The following is a 22004-nucleotide window of genomic DNA, read 5'->3' on the forward strand; positions in this document are numbered from 1 at the left end:
CACCATTGCCTATTTCCATTATAGAGATACAATAGTAGCAAACAACTCCAAGAACATACATGCTAGAGAAAGGTAGTAAAATAATTAGCAAGTGATGAATTTTGAGTATTAATTACCTTTGCTTTAATATAACCTATTTATTTACAAGTTTTTCTAATTTAATGTGTAATCGTGGCTGTTTGTCAACGGGCTTGCAAACATTTCTGAAATTTTAACAGTCAGCCCTTGCAAACTGGCACGAACTGGCTCCAGCCTGTCCCTCGCTGAGGGACCTATAGCAGGTGGTCTTCCGGACCGAGGCCGGGACAATGACAGACTACATTTCCCAGAGGCCTCCTCTCCCAGAACCTGTCCTCAGCTTCCGAAAGCTGTTACCATGGAGATGGGCTAACAGATGGTATGGGCTGTTCTCAGAGGGGTGAGGAGGGAGCCCAGGACCTGAGGTAGCTGGTGGCAGGGTAAGAAGTAGGGTGGTGGTGGGAGGGGGCTTTTTCTGCTTGGGGGGCTTCCAGCCCTGATCTTTCTGGGGAAGGGGTATGTCTGTGTGTGTGTGTGTGTGTGTGTGTGTGTGTGTGTGTAGGCTGCTGCCAGGGACGGGTGCAGAAAAGGGCCGAGGGTTGGGGAGGGCCTCTGGGCAGGGACTGCCCTCCCTACACTGGGCTGTAGCTGAGGAGGCAGTCTGGTTTGGGGAGTATTTAGCTCAGCTCCACCTCTGATAAAGGTGTTCTGTAACCTTGGGCTCAGGGCCCATCTCAGTGCCTGTCACAGTTGTAACCCTCTGTAGCCCACAGATACCTTGGCCTTATCCCCATTTCTATCTTTACTTACCTCTCCCACTCCCCCCGCCTCATCCCTTCTAGAACTTTCCCATCTCAGTAGGCCCTTAAGTGCCTGGCTTTCAAAGCCAGAAATATATGGCTTCTAACCCCAGATCTGCTACTTACTAGCTCTGTGACCTTAGGCACTGCACTTAACCTCTCTAGGACTCAATTTTTTCATCTGCAAAGTGGGTATCATAGCACTGTCTGCTTCTTAGAGTCCGTAATGGAAAAACTCAATTCAGTGTCCTATCTCCTGTGTTTCTCCTTTACTACTCACATGGGACACTTCACCCCTGACACTTCTGGTCACCAAATGTGTGACTCACCAAGCAATTCTCTGTGAGCTGGGTGTCCTACAATGTAACTCAATTCTGACACTATCTACCTGGAGATAGAATCAGACCCCACAGATTCAGGACTAAGTCCCACAAGATGGCCCGTCCACCTCAGACACCGATCTCAAGTAGTAGGTCCCTAGGTTTACCCACAACTTCTGTCTTCCTTGGTTACAAATTGGAGGTTGGTGCCCATGACGCCTTCCTCAGGTTTGATTAATTTGCTCAAATGGCTCACAGAACTCAGGGAAACACTTGCATTCATCAGTTTATTGAAGGATCCAAAAAGGATACAGATGAGTAGCTAGATTAAGAGGTAATAGGGTGAGGTCCGGAAGGGACCTAGGCACAGGAGCTTCCGTCCCTGTGGGGGTGGTGGTGTCATATAGGTGGATAGGTTCACCCACCTGGCAACTCTCCAAACCCCCTCCGGCTGGTATTTCATGGAGGCTTCCTCATTTAGCACCATCAATTATTAACTTCATTTCCAAACCTCTCTCCTCTCTTTAGAGAAGTGGGGGGGTCGTGTGGCTGAAGATTCTGAGCTTCTAAGCATAGCATGGCCTTCGCAGCGACCAGCCCCATCCACAGCCCACCCGAGTCCCCTCGTCAGAACAAAAGATGCTCCCTGTGCTCTCATCACTCAGGAAATTCCAAGGGTTTCTGGAGCTCTGTGCCAGGAACTGAGGCACAGACCAATACATATTTTCTGGGATCTCACTGACTCATTGCAGGATGTGTGGGATTATCTCTGGGAAGCCCTTAGCACGGTGCCTGGCACACAGTAGGTATCGGGTACACAGTAAGCACCTAGTGATGGTTATTACTGTCCTCCCTGTGGCGGAATACTCTCTGCGCCCAAGGGGCAGACAAACAGATCTGAGCATTGGGCTGTGCTGCGGGGCTGGCAGGCACAGTGGGAGGTTTGCCTGCAGAGAACTGGGGTCCTGAATGAGCCTGCTAGACACAGGCCTCTACCGTGATGTCGGCCACCTGGGCGTCAAGTGGGCTGACCTCCAGTAACAGGTGCATTACTGGGTCCTGAGTCCTACAGAATGTCAGCATGGGACAGAAAACATCTGTCTCTCCTTTCATGTTGCAGAAGGGGAAAACGAGGCCTAGAAACGGGCAGGGAGTGGCCCAAGGCCCCAGCAGAAACTGATGGCACAGCCAAGCTCTCCGTTTAGCCAGGCTGGCGGTCAGTTTGCCTCCCCAAGAAGCTGAGGCTCCAGATAGGGATTGGAGTGGGGAGGTGGGCCCAGCCTTTACCTCCTGGTCCCTTTTGCCCCACCCCCCCTGGATCCTGGCTCCACCCAAATCTGGGGAGACCCTGCTCTTTTCTCCCTTGTTCCCACTCCACCACACCCTGGGCATTGAGTTGGTTTCCCTTCCCTCTGGACCTTTGCCCTGTGTGCCATAAAGAAACAGGACATTTGAGGTAGAGCGCTGCAAATACCAAAGACTGGAGATGGAGTCAGGAGGCAGGAGGCCATTGGATCAGCTGGGCTGGTGTAATAGGAACCCGACATGGCCACTTCCATAAGCAGAGCCTGGATTTTCTCACATGACGGGAAGTCTGGAGGTGGCACTCAGGGCCGCCAGGGTTCCGTTTGGGACCCCAGATCCCCCTGTCTCTCCACTCTGCCGTCCTTAGCAGGCAGCTTTGGTCCTCATGTGTGGTCATCTCACGATCAGGCATTGGCTGTCCCACCTCCTGCTTTATGCAGGAAGAAGAGAGGGGCAAACAGTCAGTGCCATCTGGGCCCTGCACTTTACCATCCGACAACTTGGACTCACATCTCAGTGGCCAGAACCGGGTTCACATCGCTGAGGCCACCCCCAGCTGCAAGTGAGGCCGGGAACTGAACATTTCAAACCAAGCACATTGCTGCCACCAGTGAAATTGGGGTTCTGCCATATATGGAAGAGGGGACTGGATCTTTGGGGAGGCAACTAGTGGTCCACTGCAGTGAGGCTTTGCCTTGTGGCTGCGGGTAAGGGCTTCCCTAGGGCACATGAGCACAAATGTCATCTCAATGTGGCTCCTCAAAAGACCTCCATCCTGTGGGCTGACAAAGGGCTTGGCCCGGAGAGTACAGGCTATGTCACACCCCACACACCTGCCCCCTGGCCGGGTGCCCTGCCCGTGCCTTCTCTGTGCCTCAGCTCCGAATTTGGTGATGTTACTTTTTTTTCCTTCCTTCTCTCTCCTTTCATCATATTCCATATCACCTTACTGTTATGAATAATTTTCCAATTCACTTGTTTGACTTAATAAGTATATCTTAGTAGGAAACTTCATAATACCATTGTAACCCCTGTGGTATTAGTGTTGCTTGCCATAAAGAGAAGGTACTTTCAGAAGAAAGAAAGAAAGAAAGAAAGAAAGAAAGAAAGAAAGAAAGAAAGAAAGAAGAAAGGGAAGGAAGGAAGGAAGGAAGGAAGGAAGGAAGGAAGGAAGGAAGGAAGGAAGGAAAAAGAAAAGGAAGGAAGGGAGAGAGAAAGAAAGAATGGAGGGAGGAGGGAAGGAGGGATGGAGGGAAGGTTGGCAAGCAGCATTAGTAAGTTTGGACCAGGACCTACTCTGGCCTTGACAATAGCTTTCAACCTGTGGCCTGCTGTGTCTTTGTTTTTAAGAGAGGTCTGCACATGTCAGAAAGGTGTTACAGGCATGCCAGCACCAAGCAAGACTCTCCCCAATAGAAGAGAAGTTTAAGAGGGGCTCGCTTGTGCCCCCTCTAAACCACCTCCCAGAGACACAGGTGGTCTTGGTGGCCGAAGTGGGCCATTCTGAGTGCATTTATCCCTCCCACAGACATTCCGCCTCTAGGCGGCCAGAGACGTGCCAGGATGGAGGTCCTGAAGGAGAAAGTGGAGGAGGAGGAGGAGGCCGAGCGGGAGGAGGCGGCCGTGCGGGCTGAGAGGGGCGAGAAGGTGGTGAGGCCGATGGAGGTGCGGAGAGAGGAAGCCCCCATGACACAGGAGATGCTCAGAGACCTGGAGAAGAAGCTGTCAGACATTGAGATGGCCATCCCGGAGAAGCTCTCGTGCGTGCCAGGGTGGGGGTTTCGGGCCTGGCGGCCCTGATGAGGGTCCGACCGGGGCTGGGTGAGAGAAGAGCCAGACAGAACGGTGGCCCTAGGGCTGGGAGGCAGGACCGGACATAGAGGGAGGCAGATATGAAGGAGGGCTCTGCTTTCAATCGGCCTGGTCCGAGTCCCCTCTCTTCCCCTCACTAGCGTGTCACCCTGGGTGAGTCATTCAACCTCTCTGTGCCTCCGTTCCCGTTTCTATTTAAAAGTGCACAGGACGATGATGCTTCTAGGCAGCTGTGAGGATTAAATGAGGAAAGGATAGAGCCAACGGCAGCTAAGGTGGGTTGATGGTTCCCTGTGTGCCAGGCGTAGCCTCACACGGACTAATGCCACCCCTCTTACGGGCACAGGACCTTTACCAAGGACACTATCGACATCTCCAAGCTACCCCTCTCCTACCAAAGCAACACGCTCAAGGAGGAACACTTGCTGCAGGTGGCGGACAGCTTCTCCCGCCAGTACAGCCACCTGTGCCCAGACCGCGTGCCCCTCTTCCTGCACCCACTGAACGAGTGCGAAGTGCCCGTAAGGCCGGGTCGTGGAGGGTAGGGCAAGGGCTGGAGAGCAGAGGGTGGAGGGAGGTGGGCCAAAGCTCATGGGTCAGAGTTTATATCCGGGGATAGCATAAATCCAAATGCCAGCAGACCTCAGCAGGGTCGATGTGAATCACCCCTGGGGGCCTTTGGGGGCCTGGAGACCCCACGCCAGCTACGGGACAGCTAGACACCTGGTGCAGTCTCCAGCCCCGGACCCCAGCTCTGTCCGGGGAAGGGCAGAGAAATAAGATGAGATAGACTGGGACCCAAGCCCTGGCCTCCTTCCCTCCAGCCCCGTAACCCAAGCACGTCCTGAGTGTCTCTGGGCCTCAGTTTCCCCCATCGCTAGGTGGAATGACATAGGATGAATGCAAAGGTTGCAAAACAGCAGCTCACAGGCTGATAGGGACCCACAGACTGTTTTATTTGGTCCACATGGTAATTTTTAACATTGGTATTAGCTGCCAGCATTTGAAACTCAGTGATTCCCATACGGGTCCCAGCTCCCGCTTCTCTTGATCTGGTAACCCCAGGTGTGCATTTCCCCTGGAGCAACCAGCAGGCCTGCACGGGTGGGGCCATGTGACATCCTATGCTGGTGGGCCTTCTTCGAATCTGCAGGGAGACCACGGAGGACTGGGCCATGGGCCCTGGGGTGACAGCAGCCCCTCAAAGGGGTAGCACTAGCTCCCTCGCACTGGGTGGTGGTCAAGAGCCAGACAGGCCAGATCTGCTACTGACTGTGAACCTGAACAAGTCAGCTCACCTCTCAGAGCCTCAGTTTCCCCATCTGCCACTGGGCCTGACTTACAGGGTTGTTGGGGGATCGGGAGGTGGTGCCTGGTCTGGCAGCACTCAGCAGAGCACAAGCTTATTTGGCATCTGGGCTGGAGTGGCAGAGGCCTAGAGAGCCTCCCCACCCAGGGCTCTGGCTTGCTGGGATTACTGGCCTCCCCCCACCAACCCCCAGGTAGAAAGCCCTCCAGGGGTCTGTGGTCTCTCCCCTTGCAGAAGTTAGTGAGCACAACCATCCGACCCACACTGATGCCCTACCCTGAGCTCTACAACTGGGACAGCTGTGCCCAGTTCGTCTCAGACTTTCTCACCATGGTGCCCCTGCTGGACCCCCTCAAGCCGGTAAGCCACCCTTGGCTGCATCCTTAGGCCCATGGGACCTAGGAGGGGAAGCCGGGGATATGGCGAAGGAGGCTCAGTGAGGCTCACACCACAGGCCATACTGCATCTGGTCTGAGCCCCTCAGAGACCCCTCTAGGGTGGGGTGGGGAAATGGGCCCAGAGAGGGAGGGCCACTTGCCTGAGGTCACACAGCAAGCCTGGTCTCCTGGCTCCTACCTCTTTGCCTCCTTTTCCTCCTTCTGCCTTCAGAGTCTTCCTCTCATGACTTGAGGAGGTGAGAAAAGGAGAGAGGGGAGGGCCTTGCTGGTTGTGACCCCCAGCCTCATCTTTGGGCTTCTGTCTAGCTCAATGTGTTTCCCACTGATCATGGAGGGAGACAGGGAGAGAGGGATAGATGCACAGGGAGAGGGGAGAAAGGCAAGATCCTTCGATCAGAAGAAGTGAGGACAAGTTTGGATAAAACCGTAAAATGACCAATCAGAGAGCATTAGACCAGAAGCTTCTAACTAGTCCAGATGGTCTTTCCTATCAGGAAGTCCACAGCCACTTAAAATTACAGGCAAATGTGGATTGCAGTTTCTACACATGGTTCGAGGTTTCCATCCCATTCTCGATAGGCTCTTCGGCCTGACAAAGGGGAGGAGCCTGGGGTGGGGAGGGGTCCCGCATGCGCATTGGCCCTAACACCAGGCTGCGGGCCTGTGGGAGGACAGGTAGGGGTGCAGCGGGGCGGCTGCGCTGACTAGCCCTCTGCGGCCAGCCCTCCCACCTGTACTCCCCGACCACGGTGCTCAAGTACCAGGAGGGGAACTGCTTCGACTTCAGCACGCTGCTCTGCTCCATGCTCCTCGGCGCTGGCTATGACGCCTACTGTGTCAACGGCTACGGCTCACAGGACATGTGTCAAATGGACCTGACGCGGGACGTGTGCCCGCTCACCGTGAAGCACCAGGAGGTACGGGGGCTCATGCTGCCCCGGGCATCCCGCAAGGCGTGCCATTGGTGACGCAGCGCGTCCCCTCCCTTCCTGCCCCTTCCCGGCCCCACAAGCAGCCCCCCGCTGCCCCGGACTTCATTCACGCTGCCGGTGTGTCTGTCCTGGTGTGTCTGTCCCGGTGTCTCAGCACACACAGCCCGGCTCCCCGAATCGCTGTCCTCCTTCCCTTGTCCTAACTCACTTCCAAGCGGCTGTTCCCCACCAGGTGAATTCTGTGACTGCCGCCGGCTTCCACCGGCTTCTAAAGTCAGTCTCTCCCAGATTTATCCTCCGTGTTTGATAAAAATCCGCCTAGCCGTTTTCATGTAAGGAAAAAAACAGACAAGTGGGCATTTAGTTCGCTCTCCTCCCCCCCCCTCCGCCCCACTATTTCCTCCCAATTCAAAAGACCCCTTTTTAACAGCAAAAAAAATTGTCACCAACTCTCCAGCAGGTGGTGGGTGTGTTTTTATATCTGTTGACATGACAGCTCCCAACTGGCCAGAGGCTGCTGTGAACACAAGAGACGCTCTGAAATGAATTTAATTTTAGGATTCCAAAAGCATCTCTGCATTTTGGGAAATAGCCACGGTACAGACAGAAAATGCTATTGGGGAACTGGATTGACTCCAGGGTTCTGTGATCAGAGTTAAGCCCCCGTGGGTGTCTGCAGCTCAGGACAGGGCATTGGGGGGGCCTGGGGCCTCCAGCACTATGCATGTGCACCCGTGTCACACCTGAGCAAGCTCCCGGGGGCCCTGGGGCTGGTGTTCTGCTGGAGGGAGGCATCGGGTGAGAGTCTTGCTCTCGCAGGTCCACCTCCCCCGGAAGATGGAGGGAAGGCCGCCTTGCCTTCCGCTTGGCTTCCGCAGGCCTGGGAGCCCACACTCGGGCCTCTTACCCCAGCCAAAATGTTAATAATTAAAGTGATAGAATAGCTACTAGATGCAGAGAACTTTCGGGTTTACAAACCGCTTTCACGTCCGTTGACGGGGCTTCCCCTCACAACAGCGCTGTGTGGTGGGTGTTATCTCTCCTATTTCACAGACGAGTATGTAGAGATGAACAGAGAGATGGACTAACGTGGCCGAAGCCACACGGCTGGTGAACGGAGACAGGGGCTGAGGCCCCACCTGGCTGATGGGCAGCTGCGGAGACTGGCCATTTTCCCTCTTCACTGTGGCCGGCCCCCTCCGCAGCCTCTGCGGCGTTCTCCCCTCGACACTGTGCTGACCACCTGGCACACATTTGTACACGCGTGCGTGCACGCACACAGGCTTTCTTCTCCTTCCTAGCCCAGAAGAGTCTTTAGGTCAACACGAGACACCCTCCAGTGCCAGAATCTGGGAAGTCCGACTCCTGACAATTCTCCCGCTTTCTGGGTCAGATCCAGATCATAGCTAATAAGGGCAGTGGGGGGCGAAGGGGCGAAAATCTCATCTCCTGAGCTCTGCCGCGCCCGGCACCTCCCGTGGGCGTTTTCCTGTCTTTAGGTCTCAGAACAAGCCCGAGAGAAGGTTCTTATTCCCGTCCCATTCTACAGAAGAGCCTGAAGTCAGGGAATGGGAGCTGAGGCTCTTGCATTTAGGGCCAGAAAGCTGTGACCTCCTGGTCAGTGGGGCGGGCGACGCAGGGCCACTGATCCTTCTCTCGTTGGGAGACAGGTGGTCCAGGAGGAAGAAAAGGTACCACCTAAGAAGTACGCCATTAAACCGCCCAGGGACCTGACCAGCAGGTTCCAGCAAGAGCAGGAGACAAAGAAGCTGGAGGAGATCAAAGCGGAGGAGGAGAGGCGGCTGAGGGAGGAGGAAGAGCGCCTCCTGGTGGGTCTGCGTCCTCAGCCCCTGCACTCAGTCCTCCGGGAGAGGCCGCTAGCAACTGTAAACCGACACAGATCCGCACACCGGGGTCCGCATCCCCTCCTCCCGCCTCACCATCCCCCACATCAGTCCAGCCATGTGGGAAGCTCCCACTGGTGGTCAGCCAGCTTCTGCCATGAGTTTCTAATGTCAGAGAGCTCTGCTGCCTGGAGCCAGCCTTTCTGTGCCGGACTCTGGTGTCCTCCTTGTTCCAGACTCTTTCCCTACCTGTATATACTCCTCATCCATCCTCCCTGGTTCCCCATCATCCCAGGTCTGGATCCTCCCATCCATCCTCCCGGCTCTCCTTCCATGCATCCATGCATCCACACTCTCATCTCCCGCCCCCCCCCAACTCTTTTCCTCCCTCCCTCCCATCCTTCGCTTCCATATAGTGTCTACTAACATCTCCTGTGGTCCAGGCACTGGGGATACAAAGAAGAACATGACACAGTCACCCTTCTTCCAGAGGGAAGAAGACAAAGAGGCCACGCAGTACCCCTCCACCTTCCTTTGGATGATATCTCACCCAGAATCACAACGCAGAAAGCCAGTAAATCCCAGATACTTCGGGACTCCAAAGGGCCCAGTTTGTAAACTACAGATAAACTCAGACCGTCCCATTTTACAGATAAGAAAACAGGCTCAGAAGGGGGGGGGATGTCCTCAAGGTCATGCAGTCGGCCAGTGCTGCCGTCAGGATCAGAAATTGGCTCGCCTGCTGGTTCCCCAGCCCTGGGGAGATGTTTGGGCCCCTGACACCCCCCTTCCCACCCCTTGGCCCATGGTCACCCACCTTTCCCGTGCAGGATGTGGAGAAAGCAAAGACTGACCCCCTGCATGGCCTACGTGTGCACTCCTGGGTCCTGGTGTTGTCGGGGAAGCGGGAGGTGCCTGAGAGTTTTTTTATCGACCCATTCACGGCACGCAGCTACAGCACCCAGGACGACCACTTCCTGGGCATCGAGAGCCTCTGGAACCATAAGAACTACTGGGTCAACATGCAGGACTGTTGGAACTGCTGCAAGGTACTGGGCCAGGGGGCGGGGGCGATGTGACAGGCACAGTCGGGCGGGGGTGGGGGGGTATGCTGGGGGAGTGACCTGTGGGGTGAGCTGGCCACCACCGAGCTTCAGACTTTCCCCATTAGCTGAGTCCCCATAGCCCACTCCTTTGTCCATAAATAACCATTCTAATATTATTGTCTCTCTCTTGATTTGTGTATCCTTATAAAAAGTGGATTGTTGTTTATATGAGTGATTTTTGAACGTTTATTCATTTTTGAGAGAGAGAGAGAGACAGAGTGTGAGTGGGTGAGGGGCAGAGAGAGGGAGACACAGAATCTGAAACAGACTCCAGGCTCTGAGCTGTCAGAACAGAGCCTGACGCGGGGCTGGAACTCACGAACTGCGAGATCCTGACCTGAGCTGAAGTCGTACGCTCAACCGACTGAGCCACCCAGGCGCCCCTATATGAGCGATTTTTTAAAACAATGTATTAAAGTGTAGAAAAATATACTCATGCAGAAAACATACTCATCCTAAATGTATAGTCCAACAAATTCCCATGAATGTGTGTGTAGATATGTATACACACATACGTGTGTGTGTGTGTGTGTGTGTGTGTGTGTGTGTGTGTATAAAATTCAGTGCCACTTACGTAAGTTAAAATACATGCACATGTTTGGGGGAGAGGGAGAGTCGTAACTGGACACAAAAGGACTTTCTGGAGTGTGGGCAATGTTCTATTTCTTAATCTGGGTGCAGGGAACCAGAGTGCATTCAGTTTCTAGAAATTCATTGTGCTGTACACAAACCAAATGAGACACAGGCTCCAGGCTCCACATCCTGTGCTCTTTTGTTATTTCCAAATTCCTCCATTTCCAACCAGGCCAGTTTCCCAAAGGTGGATCCTGGGCCCTTTGCCCCCTATTCCAAGGTGACCCTGTCCAAGGGGACTGCTGTCACCCCTGTGGCAGATGGGCAGAATTGATGCACCTGTGCCCCAGTGCAAGTCACCCTGTGTGGAAGTCAGATGTTCTGAGATGGGGAAACTTCTGCCTTGAGCGAAGTGAGGATCAGCCCAGCCCCCCCTCCCGTCACCACGCTGGCCTCTCAGCCTGATTCCAGGCTTGGCTCTCACTGACTTCACAACGTTGTGGGGTAGATGTGCAGTAGATGCTTCGAATAGTCCCTGCCTGTGCAACAAATGTTAGCTATTGTTACTCTCATTTTACAGAAAGAGCTTCTACCCCACCACACAGATAGAGCAGCGCCCAGACTGCCCTCCCCCAGAGCCCAGGCTCCTAACTGCCATGGCGGTCAGTGCCCTCTAAAGGCTAATGGACCCTTAGAGGCTGCTTACAGTCCTCCTTCGCCCCCTCCCAGACTGGACTGAAGGTCCTCAGCCTCCCCCTCCCAGCATGCTCTGCACCAGCGCCAGGAGAAGGAAATCTGTGGCGGGGATAGCACAAGATGATGAGATGAGGTGGAGATGGAAGGGTGGTCTGGTGGAGAGCGAAGCCAGAGAGGCTGTACTGCATCACCAAGTGAGGCCATGAAGAAATAGATCATGACACTGGCTGTCACTTCTGCCAGGGAAGAGTGGGAGCGGCTGCTCTGTTCCTTCGGATGACCCTGAAATGACATTGAGAACGGAGAGCCACGCGAGGCACCCACACAGAGACTGGCTGGTGCAAACACACCCCAGGCTCACGGACGTGGTGGTTGTCCATTCATGTATGCTTTCTCTGTGGAAACAGAACTTTAAGTTAAAGTATCAGAACATCTAACTACTGCTTCTAGTTACCAAGGTGATGGAATGGAGGACGTGCCTTAAAGAAATACAAACATCTGTGTGGTTAGCTTCCTCTCCTCTAAGCCTTGACTATCCGCAGTCACTACTACATCTGCGGGCAGTTCTCTCCCTCCCTGCCCTCCACCATGTTCCTCATTCCTCTCCCCCCACCTCCCAGCTAGAGCAGAGTAAGAGCCCCCCAGGACTCAAGGTGGTCTCAGATCAGAGCTGCCTTCGGGACAGCGTCATGTTGAAATCCTTTGTGGGAAGCTATTCTTAAGCCTTTGACCTCCCTCTGGGACACTGATTCTGGGGGTGTTGGGGTCAGGGGGTGCCATCCTGGGGAGGTAGATTGGGACATTGAGTGCCCCCATCTGCTGGGAGTTATCTGGCAGGTGAACCCAGGCTCAGGTAGGCTGGGCTGAAAAGGTGAGAGCCCCCCACCATGGAGGAGAGATTCCCGCCTGCCTCCTCTGCACAGTTCTGCGTGTGCCTGCCTGGTTCCTTTCTCCCTGGCATGGGTAGAAACCGTGAGTTGGCCTGCATCTGCTCTGAACACCGCCTAGGACACCCCCTCCCCCGCCGATGCAGCAGGATAAGCCCCATATCCAGGACCGTCCCAGGCCGGAGAGTGGCCAAGTCTCACAGAGACCCACAGCGGGATTGTCTTCGCAGGGAGATTGGACAGCGGGGCTGGCTTCAGTTCCCCTGTTGAAATGAGGAGGATGGGCGTGGCCTCTGAGAGGTGGCCTGGAACCGACATTCTGCCCCCCTGAGACCCTGGCCCAGGTCCCTCCTCTACTCCGGATACAGCTGTTCCCCGCTACCGCGTGGAACAGGAGGGGGTGTGCTGGTGGTGGGGTGCACTCAGATGATCCTTCCCCCACCAGGACTTGGTCTTTGACCTGGGAGACCCTGTGAGATGGGAGTACCTGCTCTTGGGGACCGAGAAGTCTCACCTGTCCTTGACTGAGGAAGAGGAAGATGGGTTGAATGATGACGACGATGTGGAAAACCTGGTGAGTCTCAGCAGCGCGGGGCTGGGCAGTGGGACGGGGTCTTCACGCCCTGTCTTGCTTCAGGCCGACCTGACCCCTGTCCCCCACCACGTGTATGTGTATTGGTGGGGAATGTGCCAGACAGACCAGTTATAGATCCCTCAAAGCAGAAGGGCCTGGACCCTGCTCTCATTTTACAGATGGGCAAACTCGGGCCCAGGCAGGTCCACTGACTTGCCCGGGACAGCCAGTGGGGTAGGGAAAGGCTGAGACTTGCATCCATGGCTCCTGCCCCACACACAGCCCGCCTTGGTCAGTGGTTGCCCTGCTTCTGTTAAGAGCATGTCCCCCGCAGTAGGGTGATGGGACCATGGCCACAAGCCCTGGCCTCACTTGCAGACCTTCCTGCATAGCCACCACGGTCCCCCTCACATGCTTCCAGGCCTTTCTCTGTCTGTCTAATCAGCCCATTGGCCTGGGGCCTTCCCCACGGCATCAACATCCCCTCTCCTATATCCTGGCCGGGGGCCTTCCAGGCAGGTCTCTGTGAGGACCCGTGCCTGGAGGTCAGGGGCCCAGAGGCCTTAGCTGTTGGCTGCGACACCTTGGGCAAACTTCCCAGTCACGGAGAGCTTCATTTTCCCCATCTGTGTGTAAAATGGGGGAGTGGGGTCAGTTATAGCACCAGGTGTATCAGTTTGCTAGAGGTGCCATGACAAAGTGCCACACACTGGGGGGCTTGAACAACAGAAATTAATTTTCTCACAGTTCTGGAGGCTGGAAGTCCAAGATCAAGGTGTGGGCTTGTTGACTTCTGCTGAAGCCTCTCTCCTTGACTTGAAAATGGCTGTCTTCTCTCTGGGTCCTCGTGCGGTCTTTCCTCTGTGTGTGTGTCTTAATCTCTTCTCACAGGGACCCAGTCACGTTGGATTAATGGCCTAGTTTTAATTTAACTACCTCTTTAAAGATCCTGTCTGCAAATGTAGCCACATCCTGAGGTACTGGTTTTGGGGCATGATTAGGGGACCCAGTTCAGCCCACCCCAGTAACATTCGAATGACCCTAAGTGCCAGGAGGCACTTGACCTGAACTAACTCGTCCACGTCTTTACAACCACCTGGTGAGGTGGGTGTTCGTATGATCCTTCATGATTATCATCATCCCATTTTACAGAGAAGAAGACTTAACACAGGGGTGAAGTAATTTACCCAATGGTAAATGGCCTGTAAGTGACAGAGCTGGGGCTTGAACCTGGGATCTGGCAGTCTGACTCCCAAGTTTGGGTTCTGAACAGTGACTCCGTTCTACCTCTTGGGACTGCTCAGGGACAAAAGGAGACCATAGGTACGACGAACTTGGCTCATCGTCCTCATCTCTGGAGACCAGAGAGCCTCCGTGTGCCCTAAATCCTGGGACACAGGCGCCCCCTGCTGGCCTCCAGGGAGCACAGATTAGATGAACAAGAGGCAGAGGTGTGAGCCATGTTTGTGGGAGAACAGTTTCACCTTGAGAAAATCTTATCCACGTTTCTGTGGTTACCTAGCTTGAGGACCATTTGTGTAGACCAGCCCTTATTTTACAGATGGGGAAACTAAGGCTTGAAGAGGGGGAAAAAAAAACAGTAGCTAGGCAGTGCCTCAGTGGTTTGTGTACATTCCTTTTTTAGTAAATGTTTATCTATTTTGAGAGAGAGAAAGAGAGCATGAGCAGGGGAGGGGCAGAGACAGAGGGAGAGGGAGAGAATCCCAAGCAGGCTCTGAGCTGTCAGCACAGAGCCAGATTTGGGGCTTAATCCCAAGAACCGTGAGATCATGACCTGAACCGAAATCAAGAGTCAGACGCTTCGCCGACTTAGCCACCCAGGCGTCCCTGTATATTCTATCAGTTAGTCCTCCCACGGGGTCCAGTTAACAGTTAGGAAACAGGCTCAGAGCAGTTAAGGGACTTACTCCCCCAGGACGCCAAGCTGGTGTCAGATGGAGGGTGGGGCTTGGGTCCACCTGACTCCAGAAGCCCCTTTCTTAAGGAAGGATGTGTAGCTGTTCCCGGTGCCCGTGCTGACTGACAGGAGGTGGGGCACGCAGGGCAGGGGATTCCTGTCCTAGCCAGGCGGTCAAGGGAAGGCTCCTGAACCACCCCTCTTCCTCTCTACCTTGGGTCACGCCAGGTCAGAACCGTCCGTGACCTCTGGCTCCCCTGGGGGAGCTGATGGCCACTGTGGCTTGGCCCTGGCGGGCAAGACAGAGGCTCTGCCTCTAACTGCCGCTCCAAGGCCCAGCCCTGACCAGAGCCTGCCCCCTCCACCCTCTCCCAACAGGGCAAGGAGGACGAGGATAAGAGTTTCGACATGCCGCCCTCATGGGTGGAGCAGATTGAGATCTCCCCAGAAGGTATATGCACGTATGTGTTCACCCGCCTCCCCAGGACCCGTTCGGGGGGAGCCAGCCGAGGCTGCCCCAGCCCCTCATTTCCACCCCTTCTGCCTTCTGTTGCACCCTCGTCCTTCCTTCCTGCTACAGGCAGTAGCTCTGTGGCCGAGGGCCTGACACCTGGCATGCGGGAGGGGGCTCAGTTAAGCCGCGCTGGGTGACACAGGGTGGGTGATAAAGGACAGGGGACCAGGATGCAGTCATTCCCCTCCCGCACCCTCCCTGCCAGGAGGAGGCCAAGCATAGTACAGGTGGCACAGGGGAGTGGAGGTGTCAGGACCAGGAGGAGCAGGCAGAGAAAGCAGGAGGGCAGGGACACTCGTGTCCCATGCCGGCATCTACTGGGTGCTGAGGTGCCTGTCTGGGGGTGCCCAGACCCACGGCGAGGGCATGGGCTATTCTAATAGGTGGGAAGGGCTAGAGGGGGCTTCATGGGAACCAGGGGAGGAACACCCGGCCCAGCCTCCCAGCAGAGAGTGTTTCCAGCAGGGAGACCTGCATAGGCCAAGGCCTGGCAGTGGGTGAGTGGTGTGGTAGGTCACAGCTCCCACGGCCAGGTTCAAACCTGAGAAGTCCCCCGGGACAGAGCCACCCTGGTGACCACTTTCCTCCATCTCCCTGCAGTGGGCTGGGGGCCTGGAGTTAAGCAGACAGCACAGCGGACAGCGACTAGATGAGTGGCTGGGGAGGGCGGGGAGGGTGGCCCTCCGGTCCCCCCCCCCCCCACCGCCCTGATCTGGGGAGGAGCGACCCCAGCCTTCTCTGTTTCTGCAGCTTTCGAGACCCGCTGCCCAAATGGGAAGAAGGTGATCCAGTACAAGAGGGCGAAGCTGGAGAAGTGGGCCCCATATCTCAACAGCAACGGCCTCGTGTGCCGCCTCACCACCTACGAGGACTTGGAGTGTAAGGGGGGCAGCCCCGCCCGTGGGAGCAGGAGAGCCGGGGTCTCCATCCCGGTGTGTGACCTCGGGCACGTCGCTGCCACTCTCTCGGTGTGAGTGCGGGCCCTGCCGGCCTCTGTGCTGGGCAGGTGGACGGAGGCCAGGGGAGCCGGCCTGGCTGCACCAAGCACCCATCGCGCCCCGCAGGTACCAAGACTTTGGAGATAAAGGAGTGGTTTCAGAATCGGGAGGACATGCTGGAGCTGAAGCACATAGACAAGAGCACAGGCCTGAATGTCGACTACTTCAAGCCAGGCCACCCCCAGGCTCTGCGTGGTGAGTGTCCAGCTGGGAGGCCGGGGTGGGGACGCTTCTCATTCCTGGAGCAGCCTCCATGTGGCTGGCCCGTGCTGGGAGGAGCCAGTACCCAGGCATCCGCAGGGCTCTTAGGCGGCAAGCAGTGTACTTGGCCTCTGCCTCCCTGAGCAAATCAGATGCGTGGGAGGTCAGGGGAAGTGCAGAAAATCCAAGGAAATGTGACAAATGTCCCTCCAGGAAAGTCAAAACTAGGGCCACGGGGCCCATTCTGTGGCTAGGCCTAGGCACACAGTGGGGGGTGGGGGGGAGTGTCACATTTCCAAGGGGTCAGAATGCTGAGCAGTAAAACCAATGAATGTGCTCTGCAAGGACGATGCAGTAGGGGGCGGAGGTGTGGCCATGAGCCCCAGAGTCTGGGAAGTGAGGGAAGGACATGTGTTGGGAGAGAATCAACAGCCCTGACCGAAGACTCACAAAAGAAAAACACAGTGTCAATATACATCTAAAAAAAATTATCAATCTCACTTGGTAGTTGAAGTGAAAAGAAAGAAAAGGAAGAAAGGAAGGAAGGACATCCATAAGGGACCATCTTACGAGCCTCATGTTGGCAAAGGTGAAGAAAATGGTCCTACTGGGTGTGAGCAAACACATTTGCCCCCTGTCACTGTTGGTAGGACAGAAAATTGGTGCAACGTCCCTGGAAAGCAGTTGGGCAAAATAATCAATAGTAGCTTCCAACGATGCTTTCTAAAAAAATTTTTTAATGTTTTTTAAATTTATTTTTGAGGGAGAGAGAGAAAGACAGACAGAGCATGAGCAGGGGAGAGGGAGAGAGAGAGGGAGACACAGAATCCGAAGCAGGCTCCAGGCTCGGAGCTGTCAGCACAGAGCCCGACGCGGGGCTCGAACCCACGAGCGGCAAGATCACAGACCTGAGCCGAAGTAGGACGCTCAGCTGACTGAGCCACCCAGGTGCCCCTCAACTATGTATGCTTTTTGACCAGCAGTGCTACTGCTGGTATTTGTCCTGAGCAAATAATGGGCAAGAATGAAAAGTGCATGATGCAGATGTTCAACATGGTGTCGTTTATAATAACGAAAAGGACAGAGGCAACCTAAATACTCAGCTGTAGGGGATTGGTTACAGAACTCGTGGTCATCCATGAGCATTCACGGGCATGCCTTGTCCCTGGGGTCTGGGGTTGGGTTCTCAAGCCAGTGGCCAGAGCTCCTGGTCTCACCCTGCTGACCTCCCGGACCCTGTCTCCCACTACAGTGCACTCGTACAAGTCTATGCAACCTGAAACGGACCGCATCATGGAGTTTTATGACAGAGCCCGTGTGGACGGCCTGGTAAAGCGGGAGGAGACATCGAAGACAATGACGGAGTATTACCGAGGACGGTCTGACTTCCTCTCCTATCGCCATGTCAGTTTCGGGGACAGGGTCAAGAAGTTGTCTCTGAACAGTGCAGAGTCAAACCCCCGGCCGATTGTGGTGAGCACTCACTGGGCCTGGGGATAGGGTGCCCACTGTCTCCGGCAGGCTGAGGTGACCCTGGGATGGGGACAGCTCTGACTCTGGAGCCACATCTTTCCCAGGTGCCCTCTCCTGTTTTGTGACCCTGAGGCTGTCAGATGCCAGGCTGTGCCCTCAGCCACTGGGCCATGGATGTGTTACTTCCTTACTATTATAAAAAGTGCACACTCGTGACCAAACATTTAGAAAATATGGAAAAATATAACAAGAAAAGGAAAAGTATCTCTGGATGGTATCTCTCAGATATTGCCATGTGTTAATAGGTTTGGTTTTGAGAGTCTAAGTCTAACTGAGGTGTGTGTGTGGTGTGTGTGTGCGAGGGAAGGTAGAATCCCTCATCACTCACTTAACATTAAATTTGCGCTTTTTCCTCTACATCATTACAAATTATTTGGCAACTGTGTTTAACGGCTGTATGCCAAAGAGGCTCTTCCTGGAAGTAAGGGATGTTTAATGATAAAGCAGGGTGCTTGGAGAGGTGGTGAGCTCCCCATCTCTGGAGGTGAGCAAATAGAATCTTGTGGAGAGAGCTAGAGAAGAAACGCCGCACCATACAGGGCTGAGGTGGCCGGGTGCTGAGAACCCACGGAGCCAGAGAGCCACTGTCTGGCTGGGAAGGACTGCTCCATATAAAGTCCCAAAAGCCCCCAAAGCCCAGTGTCCGATTGTCCTTTACTTCCACCCTGAGGGGTGTGCACAGAGAGCCCCTTCCCCACCTCCCATCCTATGATGATCTGGCCTCCCAGAAAATCACAGAGCGGTTTGCCCGCAACCCCGAGCAGCCTGCGGATGAGGATGTGGCGGAACGCGTGTTTCTGATCTCGGAGGAGCGCATCCAGCTGCGCTACCACTGCCGTGACGACCACATCACGGCCTCCAAGCGCGAGTTCCTGCGGCGCTCCGAGGTGGACAACAAGGGCAACAAGATCGTCATGACGCCCGACATGTGTATCAGCTTTGAGGTGGGCCTGGGCGCCGTGGCTGGCCCGGGTGGGCCGGGTGGGTGAGGAGAAGTTCCCGGGGCCCTCTGTGCCATCCCAACGACTTGGGGAAACTGGGATGGAAACTCATGGTTCCCAGCCCGGAAATTCATCTCTGCCCCTTGGGAAAATCAAGAGCTCCCATCTGGGGACCTTCATCTTTGCAGCTCCTCTGAAAATCTGCCCTTTTTCCATCAAGAAAGGCAACCCAGCAGGCTACTCTCCTTACTCGTCCTCCCCCCCAGTCCTAGACCAAGCTGACCCCAGATCCCGGACGAACACAGGAGTAGGAGAAGGTCCTACCACCTCTGAGGAGCTGGCTTTCCTCACTCTTCTGGCACATTCCTTAGTCCCTCTGAGCTTCCAGTTCACCTTCTTTTATAATCTATACTTTCATAGATGACGAAGCTGAGGCCCAGAGAGGTCAAGCAAGTTGCTTGTTGTCACACAGCTAGAAAACGGCAAGGGAAGATTTGAACCCAAGCAGTCTGGCTCCAGAGTCTGCCCATGACCCTAGCCATCGCTGCTTCTCCTTGTCACTGTGGTTGTGGTTGTCCCAGGTGGAGCCCATGGAGCACACCAAGAAGCTTCTCTACCAGTATGAGGCCATGATGAGGCTGAAGAATGAGGAGAAGTTGTCCAGACATCAGGCCTGGGAGTCGGAGCTGGAGGTGGTCCCGTGGCGAGGGTGGGTGGGTGGGTGGGAGGAGGCAAGGGTAGAGGGTGTCTTATCCATGCCGTCCCCCGCTTTCCAATCTAGGTGCTGGAGATCCTGAAGCTTCGAGAGGAGGAGGAGGAGGAGCACAGGCTGACCATCTCCATCTATGACACCAAGCGCAACGAGAAGAGCAAAGAGTACCGGGAGGCCATGGTGAGCCTCGTGCCCTGGCCCAGGCCCTGGCTTTTCCTGGACACCGCTGCCCCCCCAGGCCTCCGGGACAGTGAGGACAATCAGGGACTCTGCCAGGGAGCTCCTTATAGGGGACAAAGCTATTGACACCACCGCGGTCCTCCTTGCTGTTGAGCTGACCGTTTCTGTGATGAACACCAAAGGGTGCTCAGGATCCAGAAGGTCTCCCCCCACCTCCAGGGGCTGTGGCCAAGCCAAGGCCTCTGCCGCATGGGAAACTAATGGAAATCGTGTACCCACCTCCACCCAGGGCTCCCCTCAAGGTCAGGACCTGGGCCGGTAGCCCCAGGGAGCCCACTCTGGCCACAGGCCTGAGTTCTCGGGCACCTGCCGCACAGGACTTTCGGGTGATACCCTCGGGTTGCAAGGCCCAGCTGGGTTTTCGAGGCCAGCTTCTAAATCTCCTTCACCCACCAAGTGTGGAGATTTCTAAAAATAGTTTGGGGTTGTCGAGGCAGGACAGGGCATTAGACCACTCACTGGTTCTCAGCCGATACAGGCTAGAAGACCGGGGGTGAGAGAGAAAAAGAAGGGAGTTATTGACAGTTTTTGATTTACCGTTACTGTGATCACCATTTATTACCATTTATTGAACAAGCATCAGCTGAGCGTTGGTTATTTGCCAGGGCTCAGGCAGAGAGATGTGAATTCAGGTATGCAGAGTTGGCTGTTACCGACTATGACCACTGCTACGAGGGCCGGCACGAAGAGCCCCTCCGCGGGCTCCATCCCAGCGGCACCTGGCCCTGGGATCTGGATTTAAGGCCTAGTTTTGTGTTGTCACATGTTGATGCAGAGCTGGTCGGGAGGTCTCTGCGGCTCCTGCTCGTCCAGCTGACCCTCCCCCCCCCCACAGGAGCGCGTGATGCACGAGGAACACCTGCGGCAGGTGGAGGCCCAGCTGGACTATCTGGCCCCCTTCCTGGCACAGCTCCCGCCGAGTGAGAAGATGACACGTTGGCAGGCCATGCGTGTCAAGGACGAGTGCCTCAGTGACTTTAAGCAGCGACTCATCGACAAGGCCAACCTCATCCAGGCCCGGTTCGAGAAGGTGCGGCCAGGGCCTGGGCAGGGGAGGGAACCTCGGCATCCTCGTCCAGAAAATGGACCCGGGGCTGTCTGCTCGCCATCTCCACGCTTTTGAGGGAACAGTGAGGGGGAATGAGTCAATCAGTGCTTGGAATTTTCCAGAAGACCGAGTTGACCTTCCTCGTTGTTTGCTGGGTGGAAGCGGGGAGGGAGGGGTGGAGGGGTGGGGGGTGGATGGAGGGGTGGTACATTATAACAACCCCTAGTCCTCGCTGCGTTTCATATTCAGCTACGTGCCATGAAGTTTCCATGCATTATCTCCTTTAACCTGCACACAATGCTCTCTGGTGTGTGCAAGGGTATACAGTGCCCTCCATTCTGCAGACAAGGAATTGGAAGCTCTGAAAATATTGGAAACTTGTTCACCAGGCTCTCAGTCTTGAGGCCTGCTCCTCATGAACACGACACCTCTCTAAATGTGATCCCCCACTGGCTCCCACGCAAGACATTGTGTGGCCCCTGCCTCTGCCGCTCTGGCTTCTGTGGATGGTGGTAGCAAGGCCGGCCCTCATCGACTCCTCTGCTCTCCGCTCCCCATGCCCGCAGGAGACCCAGGAGCTGCAGAAGAAGCAGCAGTGGTACCAGGAGAACCAGGTGACCCTGACGGTCGAGGACGAGGACTTGTATCTGAGTTATTGCTCTCAGGCCATGTTCCGCATCCGCATCCTGGAGCAGCGGCTCAACCGGTGAGGGACGGGGGAGCTGGACAGGACCCTTAGGAGGCTGGAGCAGAGCGTTGTGAACCCTCACCACCTCCTGTTCCTGCCTCTGATTTCAGGCACAAGGAGCTGGCCCCGCTGAAGTACTTGGCTCTGGAGGAAAAGCTCTACAAGGACCCACGCCTGGTGGAGTTCATGAAAGTCTTTGTTTGATGCCCGCCATGGGGCCTTGGCCAAAGCTGCCAGGGCAAGAAACCTCCCCCACAGCCTGGCCCCTGTGCCCCCCACACCCGGAAAATGACAGTCCACTTGGGCGACCTCACTGCCACACCGCCTCCCTGTGGCCCTGTCTGTTCCTGCTTCTCATGACCTTCCCGTAAATAAACACACTTTGAATTTGCTGCTTGCACCTCATGTTTAGTCTTTATAGCCTAGGGGCCACCACCTGCCCACTCACCTTGGCCACCTTCTTTATTTGCTTCCTGTCCGTCTTCCCATTGGAATGTTGAGTCTCTGCAGCACCTCTGCAGATGGTCCCACAGCCACCTTCAAACAACTGGTTAGATCTCAATGTGGCTAGGGTGGCCCAGCCGACAAGGTGGGAATGGCAAAGCCAAGGTGCATGCTCCAGGACCTGGGGGCTCCA

General features: G+C 55.3%; 1 protein-coding gene across 2 annotated transcripts; it reads left to right on the forward strand.

Moving 5' to 3' along the window:
- The first annotated feature begins 340 nt into the window (after window positions 1–340).
- DRC7 (dynein regulatory complex subunit 7) lies at window positions 341–21759 on the forward strand. 2 transcript variants are annotated; one of them, XM_045046393.1, is made up of 19 exons: window positions 341–458; window positions 3972–4203; window positions 4602–4776; window positions 5799–5924; window positions 6685–6879; window positions 8565–8723; window positions 9229–9312; window positions 9569–9787; window positions 12446–12574; window positions 14871–14943; window positions 15757–15885; window positions 16071–16199; window positions 17458–17678; window positions 18467–18682; window positions 19261–19371; window positions 19461–19571; window positions 20467–20661; window positions 21246–21385; window positions 21478–21759. In XM_045046393.1, the coding sequence occupies exons 2-19, from the start codon at window positions 4007–4009 to the stop codon at window positions 21569–21571; spliced, it is 2703 nt and encodes a 900-aa protein (XP_044902328.1). In that variant the 5' UTR covers window positions 341–458; window positions 3972–4006; the 3' UTR covers window positions 21572–21759. The 2 variants fall into 2 exon arrangements, with proteins under 2 accessions (XP_044902328.1, XP_003998125.1); XM_003998076.5 differs by lacking the exon at window positions 9229–9312.
- The last annotated feature ends 245 nt before the right edge of the window (window positions 21760–22004 follow it).

Source organism: Felis catus, chromosome E2 (genome assembly GCF_018350175.1).
Source record: "Felis catus isolate Fca126 chromosome E2, F.catus_Fca126_mat1.0, whole genome shotgun sequence".
Taxonomy (NCBI): Eukaryota; Metazoa; Chordata; class Mammalia; order Carnivora; family Felidae; genus Felis; species Felis catus.